Consider the following 22,949-nt stretch of genomic DNA (forward strand, 5'->3'; position numbering starts at 1 on the left):
TGACTCTCTGGTTTCTAGGAAATAGGGTACTGTCTTTTGTATATCATCCTTTGAAATAATGAAAGTATTTGGAAAACTAGAGAATACAGGTAGATATGATGCATTTCAGATTTAATTTTAAAATACTTTTAACATCATATAAAATACTAGTTATTCAGAAGGAATTCAGGTGAATTTTACCCTGGTAACAATATAAAGTAACATATTTTAAAGCTTCCTATTGTCAAAATAATCGTTTGAAGGTTAAAAATATTACATTTGAGAATTATCATGATCATATTCTTGTTTTATTTTTTGTACACAATTTCTTAGCCCTTTAGAGTCTACAGTAAAATTAGGAACTGGAATTTTTAAAATTATATCTCTGAAAAAATTTTTATAAAAAAATAATGTGAATCAGTCTGGTACTGTATTTTAATTTCAAAATCTATGCCAGATTTAACATGGTTTCATTATTTTATTTTATTTAGACTTATTTATTTATTTGAGAGATAGAGAGCTAGCATGCAGAGGGGGAGGGGCAGAGGGAGAGGGAGAAAGAGTCTTAAGCAGACTCTGTGCTGGGCTTATAGCCCCACCCGGGGCTTGATCCCACGACCCTGAGATCACTACCTGAGCCAAAACCAGGAGTCAGCACTCAACCAACTGTGCCACCCAGGTGCCCCTAATGATGTTATTTTAAGCTATATAATTAGTACTATGAAGTTTATTGAAATAATTAGGATCAAAGTATTTTAGTAATTTTGATTTTCTTCAAAATAACTTATTTTTTAAAATTTTGCAGTTGAAAACCACCACCATTAGATTCATATTCTATTTTTTCTTCTGTAATGAACATCTAGAATTTTAGCATTTAATGTATGTGCTGCTGAAGCAAACACTAGAATTTTAGCATTTCAAAATCATTAATTATCCATAATTATGAATAACTAATAAGGAGGAAATTGCTATTTTTAATTTAAATAATCAGTGACATGGGTGTGTGAAACTTTGGAAAATGAACTTTGGCATTTTTTGAAAGAGACATTTTGTCACTATACCTTAATTGTCTTATCCAGATCTTATTGAAATATCACTGAAACATATTTCTGGTCCGTTGTTGACATTTTCAAATAAAGCAACTACTTAAAATATTGCTACCTTACTCCTTTGTACTGTAATAATAATATACCAGCATATTACTACTAAATTACAGTTGCATCTGAAGCACAATTTGATCTTTAGTGTTATATCTTCTAGTCCTTTCTCTTAGGATTTCAAATATTTGAACAAGTATACATCTGACAAATGTGTTTCAGTATGGAACAGATGGCCACAAAATAGTACAATTTATTCACAAGCTGAAATCCAACTTTAAACACTAGAGCCTCTCCAGTGATTTTACCTTCTATGATATGCCAAATTGTCTTATACAAATCAATGTTTCCTATTCAAACTTGAAAAATGCTCTCTCCGCCCCAAAGAGATCATTCACTCATCCAAACATAATGACATTTTAAGTTAAAGAAAATTGGTTATACTCTTCAAAGAACATATTAAAAGTAGAACTTGTTTCACAGTAGACAACACTTAGAAAACAGTTCCATCAGTTTTTAATCTTCTAATTGCTTTTGGAAATGTTCCTGCAAATGTGTACCTCTGAATATTTCATTATAATGGCTTCTTTGAATAAAATATTTATTACCATATGTACAAGAAACACATTATATATTTAGTAATTAATCATGAAAATACTCACGAAGGTATTTCCTCAGTACAATACGAATTCTATAACTATACTTCACTGTTAAGAACAATATTCTGCCTTTACAAGCTCCAGAAAACATTCTCTATCCAGAATCAGAAAAAGATTTGTTTAAAATGGGATAATATAATATTTCCTCAATTAAAAGCTGCGAGAGGCTGAGAGAAAAGCTGAGAAAGAACACCACTGTGTTCTCGTGTCCGACTAGGAGCAAGAAAATGTGAATTTTTGTTTTTGCTTTGGCTTTTCAACTTGGGTGAGACATTAAAACCCTTTAAACTTTATTTTCCTCATTAGAAAACCCCCAGGATCTCTAAAAATCCATTCAGCTCTTCCACTCTGTGACTGTACTGAAGGGTTAGGGAAGATTAAGAGACACAGAAAAGGGTTTGAGCCAACTGCCAGCCTCCTTTCACTCAAGTCTCCCGCCATGTTCCCCCACCCCCACCTGGCCCTGGGTTCTGGGTTACTTTTACCGCCAGTGCACAGCCTCATTGCCCAACAGCCTTCTGTTGATTTAGACTCCTGCTGCCTCACTACATGCCTTTGTTGCCACGACACCTGGCGACAAGATTGGTCCTTATACATTTGCCACTGAGAAATTGTTAGGAGCATCCTGTGCTGAAGGTCACATCCACCTGTGAGTGTCTGACTTGGGCCACAACCAAGTAGCAACTAAAACTCAGTCTTTGAAATGATCTGTTCACTCTGCCTCAAATTTCCATTTGTTGGTCACTTCTCAAGTGAAGTCCCATCTTCTTTATTCTCAACTTTATCGCTATAATACTGTTTCCTTTCTTCCCTAACAACTCACTCCCCTTCCCAACCCAAGCCCCTGCATTTTTTCTCTGGACTTCTAATTCCACTACCATGAGCTCCCTACACCTGTGATCTTTTCATAAAATGTTTCAGTCCCTCCCACCCTTCTTCCCCTCTTGCCTTAACCTGTATTTCTTCTAAAGACTTCACTTCCCTGCAGCCCTGTCAGAAAAGGATATTTTTTTCATACTATCCTTGCATCAGGATCAGGGGATGGGGTCAATTTCTCTGTACTGCTTGACGTTTTCAGATCATAGCTCCAGACTTTCTTATAAAAAATGTCAGTTCCCTTCAGGATTTACCATTTCTTGATTCCTCTCCTTTTCGACCCCCTCCTCTGTAGACCTTTTAGATACCTCAAACTGAGGATTTTTGGCAATAGATTTACAAACTTTCTTCCCTCCCTAACTACTTTTATGAAGAAGGGTATTAATGTCTATGAAGCTGACCTGGTTATTGCCATTATTTCTCATTTTCCTTCATATTTTCATTCTTGCAGGCTTCGCTCTGCCACATCCACCAACATATGGCCATACCTGGAACCTCACTGAAACCTGCCCCCTTCTGAAATCTCTTCTTCAGGCATTACTTTCTCTGATCTGAACCTATTTTTTGCAGCATGCCTGCCTAGTACTCCTGTTTGACCAATCTTCGTCTTCTAATTCATTTACTCATTTATCTTGCCTTAGAGTAAGTCTTTTCCTATAATCACTTCTAATTTGTTCAGATTTTGAATCTACCTCTTTGATCTCTCCCTTGTTGAGGCCCCAAACTTGCTTGCTCATTTTCCTTTAATTGTAACTACCTACCAAAGCTGTAACCATGATGAATTCAACACTCTATCTTCTCTATGGTGGCACATAGATTGTGTTGTGCAGCTAAACATCATCCAACTGAGTCAGATTGGTAACATTATATAAATTCATAGCTAATAAACTTAAAAGGACCTTAAAATTGCCTGAAATGCTATTATTCTTCACCAGTCAGTTCACTTTCCATTTCTCTCAAGAAAATAGGTTTTTTTATCCTTTTCCAATGACCTCAAACATCTTCTTTACTCACTCTCTGCTGATATAGACTGCAATTTCACCACCTATTGCATCTAAATCTATAATACACACCTCCCTTCTGTTATAGTGGATAAGTCCCTGCATCCTACTATAGGCTATCCTGACACCTATGCTCTAGATCCTTCTGTTATTAACAATTATCACACATACCAGCTGTATCTGTCTGGTATCAATTATCACACACACCAGCTATATTTTTAATGACATTTAAATAGGTTCAAGTCTCAGCTTAAAATAAAACCAAACCAAACCAAACCCTGAACAAACATCTTCCAGTTACTTTTGTCTCTTCTCTCTCTCTCTTCCTGAGTTGTATATATTCCGTGTTTCCATGTCCTCACCTGCCATTTTCTCTTCAACCCAATCCAACCTAGACTTGGCTCCCACTGCTCCACTAAACTTTCCTAGCTATGGTCACTAATATTTTCCTTATTGCTAAAGCAAAATTGCATTATTCAGTCTTGATCTTACCTGACCAATTGCTACTAATGGACTATATTTTCTTTCTTTGTTTTTCTAATATCACATATTTTTTTTTGTTTGGCCTCCTTCTTATGTGGCCACTTGCCTTCATAATTCAGTGGTTCAACAAATATTACAGAACACCCATGTTTGTCAAGCACTGCATGTTAAGTGTACAGCAGTGAATAAAACAACAAGGTCCTTGCCCCCAAATATCTTATATTTTAATGGGGGGTTTAAGTAATTTTATATAGTCTTCAAAAACAGTAGAAATAATAGAAATTTGGTAGTACTTATAAGTTTCTTGAAATCAGTGAAATCATTAAAAATGTTGTATGACTTATAGGATAATAAGTATTTTTAATTTTCATTTCATGTACAAGAAATACCTTAAAAAAATAAAGTGAAAAAGACAGCTACCATTAGGATTTCTCTATAGGTTTGTGGTGAATAGTAATGCAAGAAAATGCAAAAAATATGCAAGGTCCTGGAAAGAATCCTTCCATGTTACATGTCATAAAGTGGAATGTTTAAAAAAAAGTGGCTCAAGGCAAGAAAAATCTATTTCCTTAATTTAAGTAAAAATACTTATTTTAATCACTATGAACTAGAATTTCTAAAAATTATTCATAATTAACAACATCCTGAACATACTCATCAAGACACCTAATGCTTTAAGTCTTATAAAGAATGGGGTGATTTCTTTTAAGAGTAGTTAGTCATAGACAAGTAGGCAAAATGACGACAAAGAATTCTATATACATTTGTCAAGAGTGTACAATGTTTATGTTCTACAAATAAAACATTTTTATGTTCAATATTCAAATATTTTCTGATGTTAATAAAAAATATATCTTCATAACTGAACTCCTTCCAATACTAAAGATAGCTCAGGACTTTTTGTATTTAAAGGATGAGATTCAGGCCTTCTTGACAGATTACTATATTTTTGTCTAATTTTTCCCACACAATTATTATATCTTTTAGACAAGCTTATTTTACTTGTATCCCAATTGACAATAAGATTTAAATCTTCTGGAAGTAAAGTATTTGATCTCTTCTTGTCTTCTCTTATTCTAGTACCAAAAGTCTTCTTTGGATTGTGGTTAATATGTTTCTGGTCTTTGGCCATCTTCTGGCTTTCACCAGTGTGGTACTTTTCATTGATATGTGGGCTTTCCATTCCAGTGGGACATATAATATTCTTGTGAGCAATAGAAGGAAGAAATGTTTGAGATGACATTTTCCCAAAGGGTCCAATTGGTAAATCTTGAAGATACCTGGGGAAATGTTGGCTAATTTTATATTCACAGATTAATTTTCTTGAGTTTGAATCATCTAACTTGATAGAGAGTAGATCATCTATTGTTATATTCTGATAGGTATCTGTTAGACTTTCAGGTGTATTCAACTTCTCAGAATTACGTTGAGGTATGCTAGGTAAAATTCCAAGTCTGTTTTGTTTTAAGACTAATCCAGTACCAGGAATAAAAAGTTCTGGTTCTTCCTGTTTTGACAGATGAGTGATGTTTGTGTTTGAAATAGACTGATGTGTGTGTCCATTTACTGCTGTATCTTTCCAGATTAAAGGGTTATATATAACTTGTCCATCAATAGGGCATGAATTGCACGTGTGGAATAACCAACTGTCAATACATTTCCTATGAAACTTAAAAAAAAGGTTATAAATTAATCAGAGATATAATTATCTTGTTTATAATGTTTACTATCTATGTAAGTTTCCCCCAGTTTCATTATTGTATTACTATTAAAACTATTTAGCAAGAATGGAAAATAATTATAATTTATCAAGTTTTATGGAAATATTTCAAAGAGGAAAATGGAATGGCTTATGGATTGATCTCCATTTTCAACACTAAAATGGAAAGGCTTCTATGGATGTCATTTTTGTAATTTCATTAAATCCCACTACTTATTCAAGTCATTAATTTCACTGTTGATATCTAATGAATAAAATTTATTAAATAATAAAAACAGTCATAACCAACTAGAGTTGGAAATGGATCTGATGATGGTAAACTATAAAATAACAAATCACATTCTTGGGAAGAAAACAAACTATCAGACATTTTAAGTAAAGGTGACTCTAAAACTATAAATATTTATTTAAAGTAACTTTATTTCAGAGAAATCCTGGTTACCAACTATATCGTGATCAAACAACATTAGACTTTAATTCTAGTGAATTCATTTGAAATAATAAACCATGTCAAATTAAACATTTCTGTTTCCTCCAAAGAATCACAAAAACACATTATTCTATAAGCTTTTTCTTTATATGGGTAACAAAAGTAGATAAGGTAGATAAAATAATCTAATTTGAAGGGCCATTTTATCTTTCCTGGATAGCATATACAGAAGTGAGTCCTAATCAATAGAAATCCATCCATAGGGGATAGAGCTGCCTTCTCAATAGTCTCTGCTGCAGCTCTTCTATACATACTGCTCAATATGAACATCTTTGCACGTAATACAACTAAAAAGCGAAAGGAGAGGCTTAAATTGTCAATTCATTTGTAAAAACTAGCCCTATAAGGAAAGTCAAATTAAAATGATGTGACTTCTACCTTGTGAGTACATGGTAGCAATCTTATATGTTGACCCAGACAAAATGCCTTCAAACAAAGTCGACACTGATAGCCTGGAGCAAGCAGCTTACTATTCTTTGTAATCAGTAAGAGAGGCAGTGACTTCACCACTTGTTTTGGTGTGTAAACTTGGCTGAATGAGAATGAGCAGAAAGACATGAATATTTATATGTGATTATAGATCAGGAAGTAATCAATAGCACAGGTAAATAACCACCATATAAATAATATAAATGAATCCAATATTTTCTTGAACTGAAGGTAAGAAATCTCATACATTATAAAGTTGAATAAATCTAGTATACTGGTGCTGAACAAGATGGACTCAATTTCAACATCAACATCATAAATAACAAAATTTAATCAGTCATTTCAAATAAAAACACTAACCTAAAATTTTTTGATTTGTACTTTTTAATGTCATTTCATAAGAACAAAATTTTAATGAGACCACATACTCAAATTATTTCAGTCTAAGCCAACACTTACTCCTTGTGTTTAGAAAAATACAATCCAATTCATGATGTCATCTGGTAGGGAGGAAGGTGCACGGTAAGCCACATTAAATATTCCAGGCTACTGTGATAAATTGGTAGATGAGAATCTAAGAGGAAACTCATTTTCCCTTGGGGTATATGCTTACTACTTTAGTATTGTTAGTCTATGTTAATGTGATTCTAAAAGTACCAACCCCATTTTTGTACAGAAGTACAAAGAGAGAGAGAGGGAGAGAGAGAATCTCAAGCAGACTCCCTACTGAGCACGGAGCCCAACACAGGGCTTGCTCTCAGGATCTTGTGATCATGACCTGAGCAAAATCAAGAGTTGAATGCTCCAGCAATGGAGCCACCCATGCACCCCCAAATTTGTCAACTCTTTAAACCCTACAGCTACTTTATCAGCTAAGTTTATGTAATATTCTAAATCCTTTGTTGTCATTCCAACAATCTTCACAGCATCTTCACCAGGAGTAGATTCTATCTCAAGAAACCACTTTCTTTGCCCATTCATAAAAAGCAACTCCTCATCCATTAATGTTTTATCATGAAATTGCTGCAATTCAGTCACATCTTCAGGCTCTACTTCTAATTCTATTTCTCTTGTTATTTCCACCACACCTGCAGTTATTTCCTTCACTGAAATCTTGAATCCCTTGAAGTCATCTGTGAGGATTGGAATCAACTTCTTCACAACTCTTGCTAATGTTAATATTATGACCTCTTTCCATGAATAATGTTCTTAATAGCATCTAGAGTGGTGAATTTTTTCCAGAAGGTTTCCAATTTACTTTGCCCAGATCCATCAGAGGAATCACCATGACAGCTATAGCCTTACAAAATGTATTTCTTCACTTCTGGGGAAGATGGCAGAGTAGGAGTATCCTAGGCATTTAGATAACATTTAGATACATTTAGATAACACTCACATCAGGTTAAATAACCAAGAAAATGACCTGAAGCCTATCAAAACAGACTTTCAACAGCTAAATTAGAGAAGAATCTACACCAAAGAGGGTATGGAGGGCAGAGATGCAAGTTGGGAGCCAAACTGACCTGTGAACCTCTCTGCAGGAAGGATGCCAACAGTGTGGAGATGGGCAAAGACCAGACCCCAAAGCAGTCACTGCAGGCATGGGGGATCTGCACTAGGAAGACAAATCCCCATAACATCTGGCTTTGAAAAGCAGAGGGGCCTAACTACATGAGTCCTTACAATCAGTAAGGCTTAACAACTGGAACTTGAAAAATCAGCAGGCTTAGGTCTGGGAGAGGCAGAGGGGATAAGAAACTGAGTCCTCCCCCTAAAATGGAGAGCAGAACAACAGTCCCACTGAGATCAGCATAGAAACAGCAGTTTGAAAAACTGGGATATACAGGAAGAAGATGTATTTACTAATCTCAGAGCATGTGCTGGAGAGGCAGGGATCTTTGGGAAACTATTCCAAGAACCAAATAGCTGGTGGGCATCATTTCCCTCCCCTGCCTCCCAGCTAAATACATAGTCATGTGTTGGAACTGGTACAGCACCAACACTCTTCACCTACTTTGCTAACAGCAGCACCCTGCCCCTGTGTTCTCTGGGGATACACCCCTTCCAACAAGCCCTTGGCGAGAGTTCATCCAAAGAGGGGCCACAAGCCTGGCAGGGTACAAGCAGTTCTGGCAGGGGATGGCACCACTCCAAAGTTACTTCTGCTCCAGGGAGAGGGGAAAATAACCATACACGCCAGTTTTACTGGGCCCCAGCAGTGGGCTGGGGCAGACCTGTGATCTGACTGCAGGCCATGCCCAGCAACAAAAGCCTCCCAGGAGATAACACAGGGAAAATGCCTTGCAGTTCAGTGCTATGCAATTCTGGCAAAAGCCTGGTCTCACTCAACTCAAGCCCAAGGCAGCCCCAGACTAGCCCACTAATAAAACAGGGACAAACCCTGCCCACAACAGACAAACCACTGCAGATGACTGGACTGAAAACAAATGCAACTCAGCCACAGCATAGGGCACACACAATCACATGGGAGATACCCCTGAAGTGCCAGGTTGTGGTGAACAGGGGACAATGCACTACAGGGAACCACAGGACTTCTTTTTCTTAAGGCCACTACTTTCAAGATAGGAGATGTAGCTGACTTTCCTAACACTTAGAAACAGACACATAGAGTTAGACAAAATGAGGAGATAAAGGAATATGCCCCAAATGAAAACACAAAATCATAGCAAGAGAGCTTGATGAAATGGAGATAAACAATATGCCTGGTAGACAATTTAAAATAATGGTCATAAAGATACCACTGGACTTGAGAAAAGAGTGAAGGAATTCAGTGAGAACTGTCAACAAAGAGATAGAAAGCATAAAAAAGAACCAATAGAGATGAAGAATTCAATAATTGAAATTAAAAATACACTTGAGAGAATAGACTAGAGGAAGCAGAAGAATAGGTCAGTGACCCAGAGGACAGAGTAATAGAAAGCAATCAAGCTGAACAGGAGAAAGAAAAATAATAATAAAAAATGAAAATAGACAAAGAGAACTCAATGACACCATCAATTGTAATAACATTCACATTGTAGGGATCCCAAAAGGAGAAGAGAGAGAAAAGAGGGCAGAAAATTTATTTGAAGAAATAATAGCTGAAAACTTCCTGAATCTGGGGAATGAAACAGAAAACCAGATCCAGGAGGCACAGAAAATCCCCAACAAAATCAACTGAAGGAGGTCCACATCAAGACACGTAGTAATTAAAATAGCAAAAAGTAGTGATAAAGAGATGATTTTAAAAGCAGCAAGAGAAAAGGAAGAAGTCAATATAAGGTGAGGCCCATAAGGCTATGAGCTCATTTTTTAGCAGAAACTTTGCAGGCCAGAAGTAAGTGGCATAATATATTCAAAGTGGTGAAAGAAAAAAACCTTCAGCCAAGAATACTAGATCCAGCAAGGTACCATTCAGAATAGAAGGAGAGATAAAGAGTTTCTCACATAAACAAAAGTTAAAAGATTTCATTACCACTAAACTAGGCCTACATGAAATGTTAAAAGGGACTCCTTGAGTAGAAAGGAAAGGCCATAGCAGGATTAAGAAAAGTAGGAAACACAAAAGCAGTAAAATTAAGTATATCTATAAATATCAGTCAAGAAATTCATAAAATAAAAGGATGCAAATTATGACAGCATATCCTAAAATGTGGGAGAGGAATAAAAATTTAGTGCATTGAGAATGGGTTGAAACTTAAGTGACCATCAACTTAATATAGACTGCTATATGCATAAGATGTTTTATATAAACCTAATGGTAACCACAAATCAAAAATTAGTAATGGATATGCAAACAATAAAGAGAATTGAATCCAAGTATATCACTAAAGAAAGCCAGCACCATGAGAGAAGAGAGAATGATTACAAAGGAACAGAGAAGAACTACAAAACAAACATAAAACAAGTTAAAAAATGGCAATACATACCTTCAATAATTACTTTGGACACAATGCTCCAATCAAAAGACAAGGGTGATGGAATGGATAATAAAGCAAGAACTATACGCTGCCTACAAGAGATTCATTTCAGACCTGAAGACTCATGCAGATTGAAAGTGAAGGGATAGAAAAGCATTTACCATGCAAATCTAAGTGAAAATAAAGCCAGAGTAGCAATTATATCAGACAAAATAGACTTTAAAACAAAGACTGTAATAAGAGACAAAGGATACTATATAATCACAAAGGGAACAATCCAACAAGAAAATATAACAATTATAAATATTTATACACCCAACATGGGAGCAACCAAATATATAGAGCAGCTAATAACAAACATAAAGGAAATAATTGGTAGTAATACAATAATATTAGGGGACTTTAACACCTCACTTACATCAATGGATAGATCATCCAAACAGAAAAGCAACAAGGAAACAGTAGCTTTGAATAACACATTGGGCCAGATGGATCTAACAGGTATATTCAGAACATTTCATCTAAACAGCAGAATACACGTTTTCCAAGTGCATCTGGAATTCTTCAGAACAGATCACATATTAGGCCACAAAACAGGTCTCAACAAATTAAAAAAGATTGAAGTCTACCATGCATCTTTTCTGACCACAACACTATGAAACTAAAAATCAACCACAGAAAAAAAATCTGGAAAGAACACAAATACATGGAGGTTACATAATATGCTATTAAACAAGGAATGGGTTACCCAAGAAATCTAAGAGGAAATTAAAAAAAAATACATGGAGAAAAATGAAAACACAATGGTCCAAAATCTTTGGGATGCAGCAAAAGCTGTTCCAAGAGGGAAAGTTATAGCAATACAGTCCTACCTCAAGAAACAAGAAACACCTCAAGTAAACAACCTAACATTATATCTAAAGAAGCTAGAAAAAGAAGAACAGACAAAATCCCAAACTTGTAGACAAAAGTAATAATAAAGATCAGAACAGGCATAAGCAAAATAGAAGCTAAAGAAACAACAGAACAGATCAATGAACCAGTATGATTCTGGCAGAAAAACAGACAATGGAAAGGAACAGAAAATCTGGAAATAAACCCACAGTGATATGGCCAACTAATCTTCAACAAAGAAGGCAAGAATATGCACTGGAAAAAAGTCTCTTTGATAAATGGTGTCTGGATAACTGGACAGCTACATGCAGAAGAATGAAACTGGACCAAACTCTTACACCATACACAAAAGTGAACTCAAAGTGGGTTTAAGGCCTAAATGTAAGACCTGAAACCACAAAAATCCTAGAAGAGAGCACAGGCAGTAATTTCTCAGACATTGGCTGTAACAACATCTTTCTAGATACGTCTCTTCTCTTTTTAAAAAAATATTTATTTATTTTAAAGAGAGAGAGAGAGAGCACACACCAGTGGGGGGAAGGAGCAGAGGGAGAGAGAGAATCTGCAGTGTACTATGTGTTGAGCATGGAGCCCGATGTGTGGCTCAATTTCATGACCCTGAGATCATGACCAGAGCTGAAATCAAGAATCTGATGCTTAACCAACTAAGCCACCCAGGTGCCCTAGATATGTCTCTTTGAGGCAAGAGAAACAAAAGCAAAAATAAACTATTAGGATTACATCAATATAAAAAGCTTCTGCACAGCAAAGTAAACAACTAACAAAACTAAAGATAACCTACTGAATGGAAGAAGAAATTTGCAAATAACATATCTGATAAATGGTTAGTATCCAAAATATGTAAAGAACTTATACAACACAACACGAATCAAATAATCTAACTAAAAAATGGGAAGGGGGCACCTGGGTAGCTCAGTTGGTTAAGCCTCTGGCTCTTGGTTTTCCACTCAGGTCATGATCTCAGGGTCTTGAGATCCAGGCCTGCATCAGGCTCCATGCTCAGTGTGGAGTTTGCTTGGGAGTCTCTCTGTCTCCTTCTGCCCCTCCCCCCGCTCCCTAAATAAATAAATAAAATCTTTTTAAAAACAAAATAAAATAAATTAACAATGTGCAGAAGAAGACATGAGCAGACATTTCTCCAAAGAAGACTTACAGATGGTCAACAGGCACATGAAAAGTTGCTCAACATCACTTGTCATCAGGGAAATGCAAATCAAAATCACAATGGGATATAACCTCACACCAGTCAGAATGGCCAAATGAAAAACACAAGAAACAACAACTGTTGGAAAGGATGTGGAGAAAAAGGAGCCATCTTGTATTTTTGTGGGAATGCAAACTGGTGCAGCCTCAACTATGGAAGACAGTATGGATGTTCCTCAAAAAATTAAAAATAGAAATACCCTATGATCCAATAATCACACTACTGGGTATAGACCCAAAGAATATGAGAACACTAATTTGAGAGCATATGTGCATCCCCATGTTTACTGCAGCATTATTTACAATAGCCAAATTATGGAAACAACTCAAATGTCCATTGATAGATGAGTGGACAAAGAAAAAGGACACACACACACACACACACACACACACACACACACACAGACACACTGGAATATTACTCAGCCATAAGAAAGAATGAAATCTTTGTCATTTGCAACAACATGGGATGTAGAGGTTATAATGTTAATGAAATAAGTCAGAGAAAAACAAATACCATATGATTTCACTCATTTGTGGAATTTAAGAAACAAAACAAAGAAAAGCAAAGAACAAAGAGAAAAAGAGACAAACCAAAAAACTCTTAACTCTAGAGAACAAAATGGTGGTTATCAGAGGGGAGGTAGGTGGTGGGATGGGTGAAGTAGGTGAAGGGGATTAAGAGGACACTTATGATGAGCACTGAGTAATGTATAGAATTGTTGAATCACTATATTGTATATCTGACACTAACACAACACTGTATTAACAGTTAAACTGTGTTTAACTCCTGGAATTAAAATTAAAAAAATTATTTCTTAATAAGACTTGAAAGTCAAAATTATTCATTAATTCATGGGTTGCAGAATGGATATTGTGTTAGCAGGCATGAAAACAATATTAAATAGTAACGTCAAAGATCACAGATCACCGTAACAAATATAATAACAATCTGAAAAAGTTTGAAATATTGCAAGAATTACCAAAATATGATACAAGACATGAAGTGAGCAAATGCTGTTGGAAATAGCACTGGTATACTTGCTTGATATGGGTTATCACAAACCTCCAGTTGTAAAAAATTCAATATCTGCAAAGTATAATAAAGTCAAGTGCAATAAAACAAGGCATGCCTATATTTTTCAGAAAAGTTTATATTTCATATCGCTTTACAGATATACTTCCATCATACTACAACAATTGCTTTTACCAAGGTCATCTAATTGTCAATTAGAAAAACAACTGTGTATTTTTATTATTTAAGGAGGTAACCATACTTTATCTTGAAATTATCTCCTTTTATTTATTCTGCTTTCTCTACCTAGAATGCTTTTCTACCTAATGCTCTTTTGCTTCTACCTACAATATCTTCAAAACCTTTAGTTACACAATTTGTCACTCTAATGGGTTGGTGTGATACCCAGCCAGAGCCAGAGGAAATGGAGATGGAGAGCCTTTGCATAGGCTTATTATACACCCACAAGGTATTTTATGCTCTGCAAGAGCTGTGGTCTACAAAGTGTGTGAAGTGCCCATAGGACATGGGTAAACTTCCATTGGGCTGGACAGAAATGTGTTTTTGTGTTATTGAGAACAAGTACAATTTTTATTTGGATAATTCACTGAAATTATTATAATTTTTTTAAAGATTTTATTTATTTATTTGACAGAGAGAGAGGCAGTGGGAGAGGGAACACCAGCAGGGGGAGTGGGAGAGGGAGAAGCAGGCTTCCCACTGAGCAGGGAGCCCGATGCAGGGCTCTATCCCAGAACGCTGGCATCATGACCTGAGCCGAAGGCAGACGCTTAATGACTGAGCCACCCAGGCTCCCCTGAAATTATTTTTTAAAAATTAATTTTATCTCTGGGGGCGCCTGGGTAGCGCAGTCGTTAGGTGGCTGCCTTCGGCTCAGGGCATGATCCTGGCGTTCCCGGATCGAGTCCCACATCAGGCTCCTCCGCTGGGAGCCTGCTTCTTCCTCTCCCACTCCCCCTGCTTGTGTTCCCTCTCTCGCTGGCTGTCTCTCTGTCACATAAATAAATAAAATCTTTAAAAAAAAATAATTTTATCTCATCCTTTCAAAATGACCTCTTTTGTATACCTTTTATAGTGTACCTCAAATGTTAATAATACACAGCATGTTTAATTTTCTTTAATGAAGAATATGACAAAAAATCTGGAAGCCTAGCCACTAATAAAGAAGCCCAAACAGTGTTATAAAACACAACCAATCCACTCATCATTCTTCCTCCACGAGGGTGAAATAGTGGGGCAATGAAGAAGAAAAGATTTCCTTCCCCTAGAGGTCAATCACTTCAAAGCAAATATCAAATCCCCCTGCATTTTTTTTATAACTTATATCAGTTTATATCATTTATTTACTGAGGGAACTACTATATCCCTAACAACAAGTAGACTCTCTGGTGGAATTAATAATAATAGACAAGATTATTTGAATATTTGCTGTGTGTATTAACTCATTTTATATTCACAAAATTCCTAGGAGGTTGGTTTTATGATTATTCATATTTTAAAGATGAAAAAAATGTGGCAAAGGGAAGTAAAGTAAAAAGCTCAAAAGTCACATAGCCAACTTGTAGTTGTACAAGGATTGGATTCAGGCGGTCTGACTCTAGAGCCTTCCTCTTTACTTGCATAATAATGTTAACATATGATTCATATTTACTGAATAAAGGAATGAAGAAAACTTACTCGAACTGAAATATTATTTAAACGTCCCAAGTCATAAAAGAAATGTAAGCGTCACTGAGAATCTCACCCTTGCTTTCCTTGAAAATGTGGCATTTTTTCTTTTATCTCATTTTTAATGTCTATGTACTTTACAATTTCATCTGATCCTTTTTCTAGTGATCTCCATCTTTGATTTCTCATCTGTAATAGGTAAAAAAAGAAAATCACGGAAATTTTAATTTCGTGGATTAAAATTAGTTTTGTATCAACAACATAATGTGAATGACAAAGACTCATTTAAAATACACCTTTTTTAACATTAAAAATTTACAAATTATTGGTGAGTCTAACATACTATTGCACAGCTACTATAATAACATTACTTTTTAAGGTAAAAATATTAATCAATAATGTAATTGTGGATGTTTTATCTTGTGTATTAAGTAGAAGGTAGCATTATTATTCAGCAACAGGAGACACTTCTAAGTGTACAGTTCAAATGATTGCAAAAACATTTTATTATTGCTGATGTAAGAAATTTTAAAACCATAAGTGGTTGTCAATAAGTTATATCAATTTGAAACACTGAAATTTTTTTAAAAAATGAATATTCAAGTTTAGTGACTGTAATTCCTATACTTAAGATTTATGCATAATATCATCAGATATTTGTTATTGTGTTAGTTTTATAAACTACCAATGTGATAACTGGTTGCCTTGTACATTCCTATGAAAATAAGTTCTCATAAAAATTTGCTCTTAGGTTTTTATTAAAAAACAATCAGCTCTATTACAAAGGGTTATCTATTCTTATTATTCTTAGATTTACTTTACTTAGATTTATAACAGGACAAATACAAACTCCATATAAAATTCAAGATGGATACGGTACCTCACGAAATGTGAATGGGTGAGAATGATGGCAGCAGCTATCGAAACATTCTTGGCATAAATGATATTCTATACATTTGGTACACCTAAAAAAACAAAAGACCAAGACATACAAGAAAAAAATTCAATTATTTTGATGGTTTTGATGAATAATTCCTGTCAAAATTTCCTGGGAACTAGGCAAATAGGACAAAGGCCCATATTATCTCACCCATATTAGCTTCCTACTGCTACTGTAACAAATTACAGCAAATTTAGCAGCTTAAAGAACACAACTTTATTATTTTATAGTTTTGTAGGATAGAAGTCTGATATGGGTCTCAACTAAAATCCAGGGGTTGGCAGGATTGTATTTGTTTCTGGAGGTCCTAGAGGGGATCTGTTCCCTTGCCTTTTCCATTTTCTAGAGGCTCTCTACCTTCCTTAGCTTAGTTTTTGGCCTTCTGTCCATCTTCAAAGCAGGCAGTGCTTTGTCTCGCTAGGCCTATCTTCCATAGTCACATTTCCCTCTGACTCTCTTTTTGCCTCCCCGTCCACTTTTAAGAACCTTCGTGATCACACTGGGTCCAGACAATAAAAAATAATCTCCTTATTTCAAGGTCAGGCATTTAGCAGTCTTAATTACATCTGCAACCTTCATTTCTCTATGATGTGTAACCTAATATATAGGTTCTGAGCAAAAGAATGCAGACATATCTGGGAGGGCATTATTTTGTCTACCATGTAACCCTTTCATGATTTGTTCCCACAGTACCTTAGCTTTCATTTATTTCTTTCTCTAAATTCCTAGAGGATTTATAGCCTATTAGATATTCTATCATTTGATTATACAATGTTTTCCAATTATTTCATAAAGAATTGTACTTAGCAGAATACTTCTTGAAAATAGGAATTATATTCCCTCTCTTTCCTCGCAACATAAATTATTCTCAAAGGAGAGTGTAGAGCAGTGGGCAGGGAGCAAAACAGTGGAGAATGCCTATATTTGGAAAAATTCTCCCCAGTGCCACTTTGGCATGCAGATTATTTTGAGCTGAAGTCAATCAAGCCCTAAAGGATTCAGGAAGAGCTTTTTATCTCCCCCTCAACTGCCTAAAAGGAATTTAGGTAGAGGCCTTGTCCAGAAAGAGAGCTATCACCACAGACAACTACAAAGAATATGGGCTAGGTCTGCTAAGCTGGAGGGAGCTCAGCAGGGCCTGTTTGTTCAAATTCCTCTTTGTGTTCCATTTTTTCTGCATGGCATGACAAACATTTGCTCTTCCCATCTTCCCATAGATTGTCTTCTTTCCCTTTGAAGCCCCAGACCCCTATCCCCTTCGTAGCTCAGCGTGGCTTATAAGCCTCAACTGCTTGTCTTTGAACCTCTCATGTCAATTTGAGACTCCCACATGAAAAAATTTAAATCTTTTTCTGCTATTAATCTGTCTTATGTCAGTTAAATTAATAGACCAACTAAAAGAAACTAGAAAGGTATAAAAAATTTTTTCCTCCTGTGCAGAAGATAGTAAGAAGAATCATCCACAAAGAAAGAGCAGTCAGAAAGCTCAGAATAATAGAGGCGTGCACTACCATTAACAAAATACTTAAAAGAAAGATTTGAAGTAGTCTGCTAAAGCCACACACTAATCATTTGAGGAATAGGCAAAAACGAGGACTGAGAATTTTACACCATGGCTGCTTCATGTCCTCATTCCCCACAGCTGTTCCTCCCAATCCTCTCTTTCGCACATTATCCTAGCTCCTTACTGTTTGGATCCATACCTCTTGAAAACAATGGCTACTAAAACCAAAGATCAAGTCCTTCCTTTTTCTAATTCTATTTAACCAACATTCGTAACACTAGCTGAACACCTGCTAAAACTCTACAAAAAGTCTCCCCTTCTTCCTCAATTTAAAATGCTCCTTTGGAGCCTTCTCAGGCCAATTATTTTCCAGTAAAGACTCTTATAGTGATCCAGTTGATTTTATTCTATGTGACACATAGAGAAAACAAAGAACTAAAACACTTCAAAGCAGAAAAGTTATCATTTGTTGATGGGAGTGATAAAAAAAAGTTTTATGGTTTTATAAGAGGGTTCTAAAAATATATATTAATTGGGTTCATCATAATGTATTTCTAGGAAGACTGAAAAAAGAGTATATTTTCTTAACATACAGTTAAGCTAAAATTTTAGTTAAAACACAAATTTCCCGAACATAGCAATTAACTGATGTGTTAGTGTGGCAATTGTGGGAAAGTTTAGGGATTACTTACAGAAGTAACAAAAATTGTTTTCTCTAGCATTTATCTTGTTTTTAAAGTATAGGATTAAAGAAAAAAATATGTACTCATTGTAATTTCAAGTTTGGGAAACCTAATTAAATATTCAGTCAATCTAGTAAATATCCCTCTAGCTCAATCCTAGGAGTGTTTGGCAATGATTTCACTGATGGTTCAAAGAAAGTTATAGAAGTTGAGAGGTCTAGAAGTTGAGAGTTCTGAATTTGGAAACTCATTTAAGCCTGTGTCCAGAGCTTCCAGGACAAGATGCTACTTCAGACTCTCAATCTAGTACAAAGCCAATATGTTTGTGTAAGTGAAGAAAATAAAACAACCAGAATTTTTGAGGTACTGGGCAGACATAAATCATCAGTCTGGAAATCCTAAATAAGCAAACACCACTTAAGGCAAACACACTATATATAGAAGAAAGAAGGCAGTAATGACCAGTACCCTAATGCTCCAAGTTTCCTAAAGTAAAAAAAAAAAAAAAAAAAAAGTTAGAATACATGTTTATAATTTTACTGTTGACACTTACTTATAACATTTCCCCTCAATTGGAAATTGTTTGCAGTTATTACAGGGAATTCCAAGGTGTTTGTCCAGTCGCTCTTTTTCAGCTGCAGTTACAAGTTTGCTAGAGTTTTTGAATTCTTCTAAAATAAGTTTTAATGGGGCAAACTCTTTCCTACACAGAGGACATTTCAACATGGAAGTGTTTGAAATCATATCCTGATAATTAGCTAGGATCTTCATGCATTTTATATGAATGCTATTGCCACAGCCAAACCTGTTAGAAATAAAATTTGAGTTTACCATTTATATATATCAAAGTTATATAAATTTATATAAATAAAACTTTCTGTGCTACCATTTTATTTCCCATAAAAATAGATTCTGAACTGATTTTCCAGATATAGCTTGATTATACACATAAACACTATTTTATCCACCTACTTAATCTATCATCTTTAATTTAATACATTAGAATTCCTAACAAATTCTCCCTCATTCCAATGAAATGGTGGTTTAAACAATTTTGCATCATTAAAATATTTTTCATTTTTTTTTAGATTTTATTTTTAAGTAATCTCTACACCCAGTGTGGGGCTTGAAACCACAACCCTGAGATCAAGAGTTACATGCTCCATTGACTGAGCCAGCCAGGTGCCCCAATATTTTTCATTTTAAAAGTGAGAATAAATATAACCTTAACAAAAGGAAAATTATAACAAGAATTATTGTTCTTAAATAAAAAGCATCACTGAGAGCAGGACTATCACCTCATTTTCTAGAAATCACACAATATGTGATTGTACCTGACAAATATTATGGAAAGAAATATTTTGGGAAATAGTTAATAATTTAAAAATATGCAATAGAAGCAGCCATATGGAAAACTACATGGATGAAAATTTTGGCCAATAATCAGGAGTAAGAAAATGAAAAATTCAATAACAAATTGTTGCCCAAATATTCAAGCCTAACTTTGCAGGGCCTCAAAGAATAGTATGAATATGACACTCTTCAACAAATATTTGTGTATAGGTAAGCATTTCAATTATTTAGGTTTAAAGATAGAATTTTGAGACACTGAAAAGAATTTTTATAATATTAAATTACTATCTTTACTCTCAGAAAATTCTTTGTAACTGGTCTAAGAGATAGTATTTATTCATGTGTATAAAACAAAAACGTGAAAACTATTCTACTTTAAAACTTAAAGTGGAGAGGGGAATAAACTGCAATTAAGTTTTAATTTTCACCCTTTATAATGTAGCCTAGAAGTATTTAGAGTAAGAACAGGACCTCTTACCACAGATAAGTTAGGAAACAAAAGGCCAATGAAATACAAATTAAGCAATAGGTAAAGCTTTTTGTTGTTTTTCTATGAATATGTCTCTTAACAATCAATTACAAACATATTAAATTACAATTTTTTCATAAGCTTTAAATATCCAAAGAAAAAAACATGTAGAAGGCTGGGAAGATGGCAAAATAGGAGAATCCTGAGCTCATCTTGTTCTGACACAATACTGACGTACACCCTGACATAATAGCCACGTCAGTGCAATTAACTCAGAAACAACCTGAAGACTGGCAGAACAGACCTTTCACAGTTAATCATAGAGTGAGTGCAACATTGAAAAGTGTAAGAGGAACAGAGATATGGTCAGGAACTAAATCCATGGGGAGACTAGCCACAAATGGGAGGGACACCACAAGCATGGAGAAGAGGAAGGATCAGGCCCCACACCAGGCACCCAAGGCTCAGGGAACCTGCATTGGGAAGACAAGTCCCCATAACATTTGGCTTTGAAAACCAGTAGGGCTTAACATTGCCAGTTTTTAGAATCAGTGGGGCTTAGCTCCAGGTGAAAGGAAACTGAGTTCCTACCCTTAAAGAGCCAGCATAACATATAACTGAGCTGAGATACAGCAAAAAAGCAGTAGTTTGAAAAGCACCTGGGGTATCATGAAGGAGGTTTACTTACTAATTTCAGCATGTGCCCCAGAGGGGCAAGGATCATTAGGAAACTTCTCCAAGAACTAAAGAGCTAATGGGTGCCATTTTTATTTTCCCCCATCCCATAGGCTAGATAGCTGGATGCTTGCAGGAACCAGCACAAACACTCTTCACTATTTTGCTATCACAGTGCTTCCTGCCTCCACATTATCCTGTGGAGCCATGTCAACCAACTTGCTCCACTTAGGAGGTGTCCCTAGAAAGTAGCTGCCGTCCTAACACATTCTGCAAGCAGTCCTGGCAGGGACCGGCACCACTCCAAAATGATTCCTACCCTGGGGAGAGGAGAAGACAACTACATACACCAGTGCACCCACAGTCCCTGCAGCCAAACCTTAGAGCTGGCTGCTCAGAGACTGCCCTGCCAATCAGTGTAACTATAGCACTGGCACACAGACTGGAGGCGCATGAGGTCTGACTTCTGGCCCGATCCACCCATGGAAGCCTGTCAGGAGACAAGGCAGGAAGAGTAGGCTATGTAGAGATCAGTGTGATGACGGCCCCAACAGAGACTGGAGGTAAGCATGTGGTCTGGCTTCTGGCTCCATCTACCAATGAAAGCCTCTCAGATGATAACACAAGACAGTGCCCTGTAGTTCAGTGTGCCTGCAGCCCCTACAGACAGGATGAAGGCAAGCACCCAGTGTGACTATTAATACTGCCCAACTAAAAGCCTAGTGCTTTTAGATGGGTTCAAACTTAAGTGACCAACTTATATATACTTTTATATAGACTTTTATATGTACAAGATATTCTATATGGACATAATGGCAACCACACATTAAAAAAACCTATAAATGATATAGAAAAAATAAAGAGAAAGGAATCCAAGCATAACACAAAAGGAAGCCATCAAACCACAACGGAAGAGAACAACAGAAGAAGAAAGGAACAGAGAAGAACTACAAAAACAACCATAAAACAAGTAACAAAATGGTAATAAGTACATACATACCAATAATTACTTTAAATGTAAATGAAATAAATGTTCCAATCAAAAGATGGTGAGTAAATGGTTTAAAAAAAGACTCATCTATATGACACCTTCAAGAGACTGACTTCAGACTTAAAGACATATGCAGACTGAAAATGAAGAGATGAAAAACCACTTACCATGCAAATGAAAGTGAAAAGAAAGGCAGGGTAGCAATACTTATATCGGACAAAATAGACTTTAAAACAAAGACTGTAACCAGTGAAAAATAAAAGGATATTACATAATGATAAAGGGAACAATCCAACAAGAGGATAGCAACTGTAAATATTCATGCACTCAACATGGGAGCACCTAAATACATAAAGGAACTAGTAACAGACATAAAGAAAGAAATTGACAGTGATACAATAATAGTAACACCCCACTTACATCAATGGATAAATCAGCCAGATGGAAAATCGACAAGGAAATAGTGGCTTTCAATGACACATTGGGCCAGATGGACCTAACAGATATTCAGAACATTCCATCCAAAAACAATAGAAAACAGTCTTTTCAAGTGCACATGGAACAATCTCCAGAATAGGTTGCATGTTAGGCCACAAACAAGCCTCAATAAATTCAAAAAGATTGAAATCATATCATGCATATTTTCTGACCATAATAGTATGAAATTAGAAATCAAACAGAAGAAAAAATCTGGAAAGAACACAAATAAATGGAGGCTAAATAACATGCTACTAAACAATGAGTGGGCTAATCAAAATATAAAAGAGGAAATAAAAATGCATGGAGACAAATGGAAATGAAAACACAGTGGTCCAAAATCTTTGGGATGCAGCAAAAGCTGATCAAAGAGGGACATTT

The 22,949-nt window shown here is 35.7% G+C and overlaps 1 protein-coding gene across 1 annotated transcript in view; it reads right to left on the reverse strand.

The window, feature by feature from the left end:
- Positions 1-4,951: 4,951 nt before the first annotated feature.
- ZSWIM2 (zinc finger SWIM-type containing 2) overlaps positions 4,952-22,949 on the reverse strand; it is a 30,308-nt gene continuing 12,310 nt past the window's right edge. The window contains exons 5-9 of the mRNA XM_045806116.1: positions 19,157-19,408; positions 16,357-16,441; positions 15,553-15,665; positions 6,684-6,837; positions 4,952-5,764 (exon numbers count right to left, since the gene is read on the reverse strand). Coding sequence (XP_045662072.1) covers positions 4,952-5,764; positions 6,684-6,837; positions 15,553-15,665; positions 16,357-16,441; positions 19,157-19,408 — 1,417 coding nt within the window. The remainder of the gene's footprint in view (positions 5,765-6,683; positions 6,838-15,552; positions 15,666-16,356; positions 16,442-19,156; positions 19,409-22,949) is intronic.

This window comes from Ursus americanus, chromosome 1 (genome assembly GCF_024610735.1).
Source record: "Ursus americanus isolate L20-20 chromosome 1, mUrsAme1.1.p, whole genome shotgun sequence".
Taxonomy (NCBI): Eukaryota; Metazoa; Chordata; class Mammalia; order Carnivora; family Ursidae; genus Ursus; species Ursus americanus.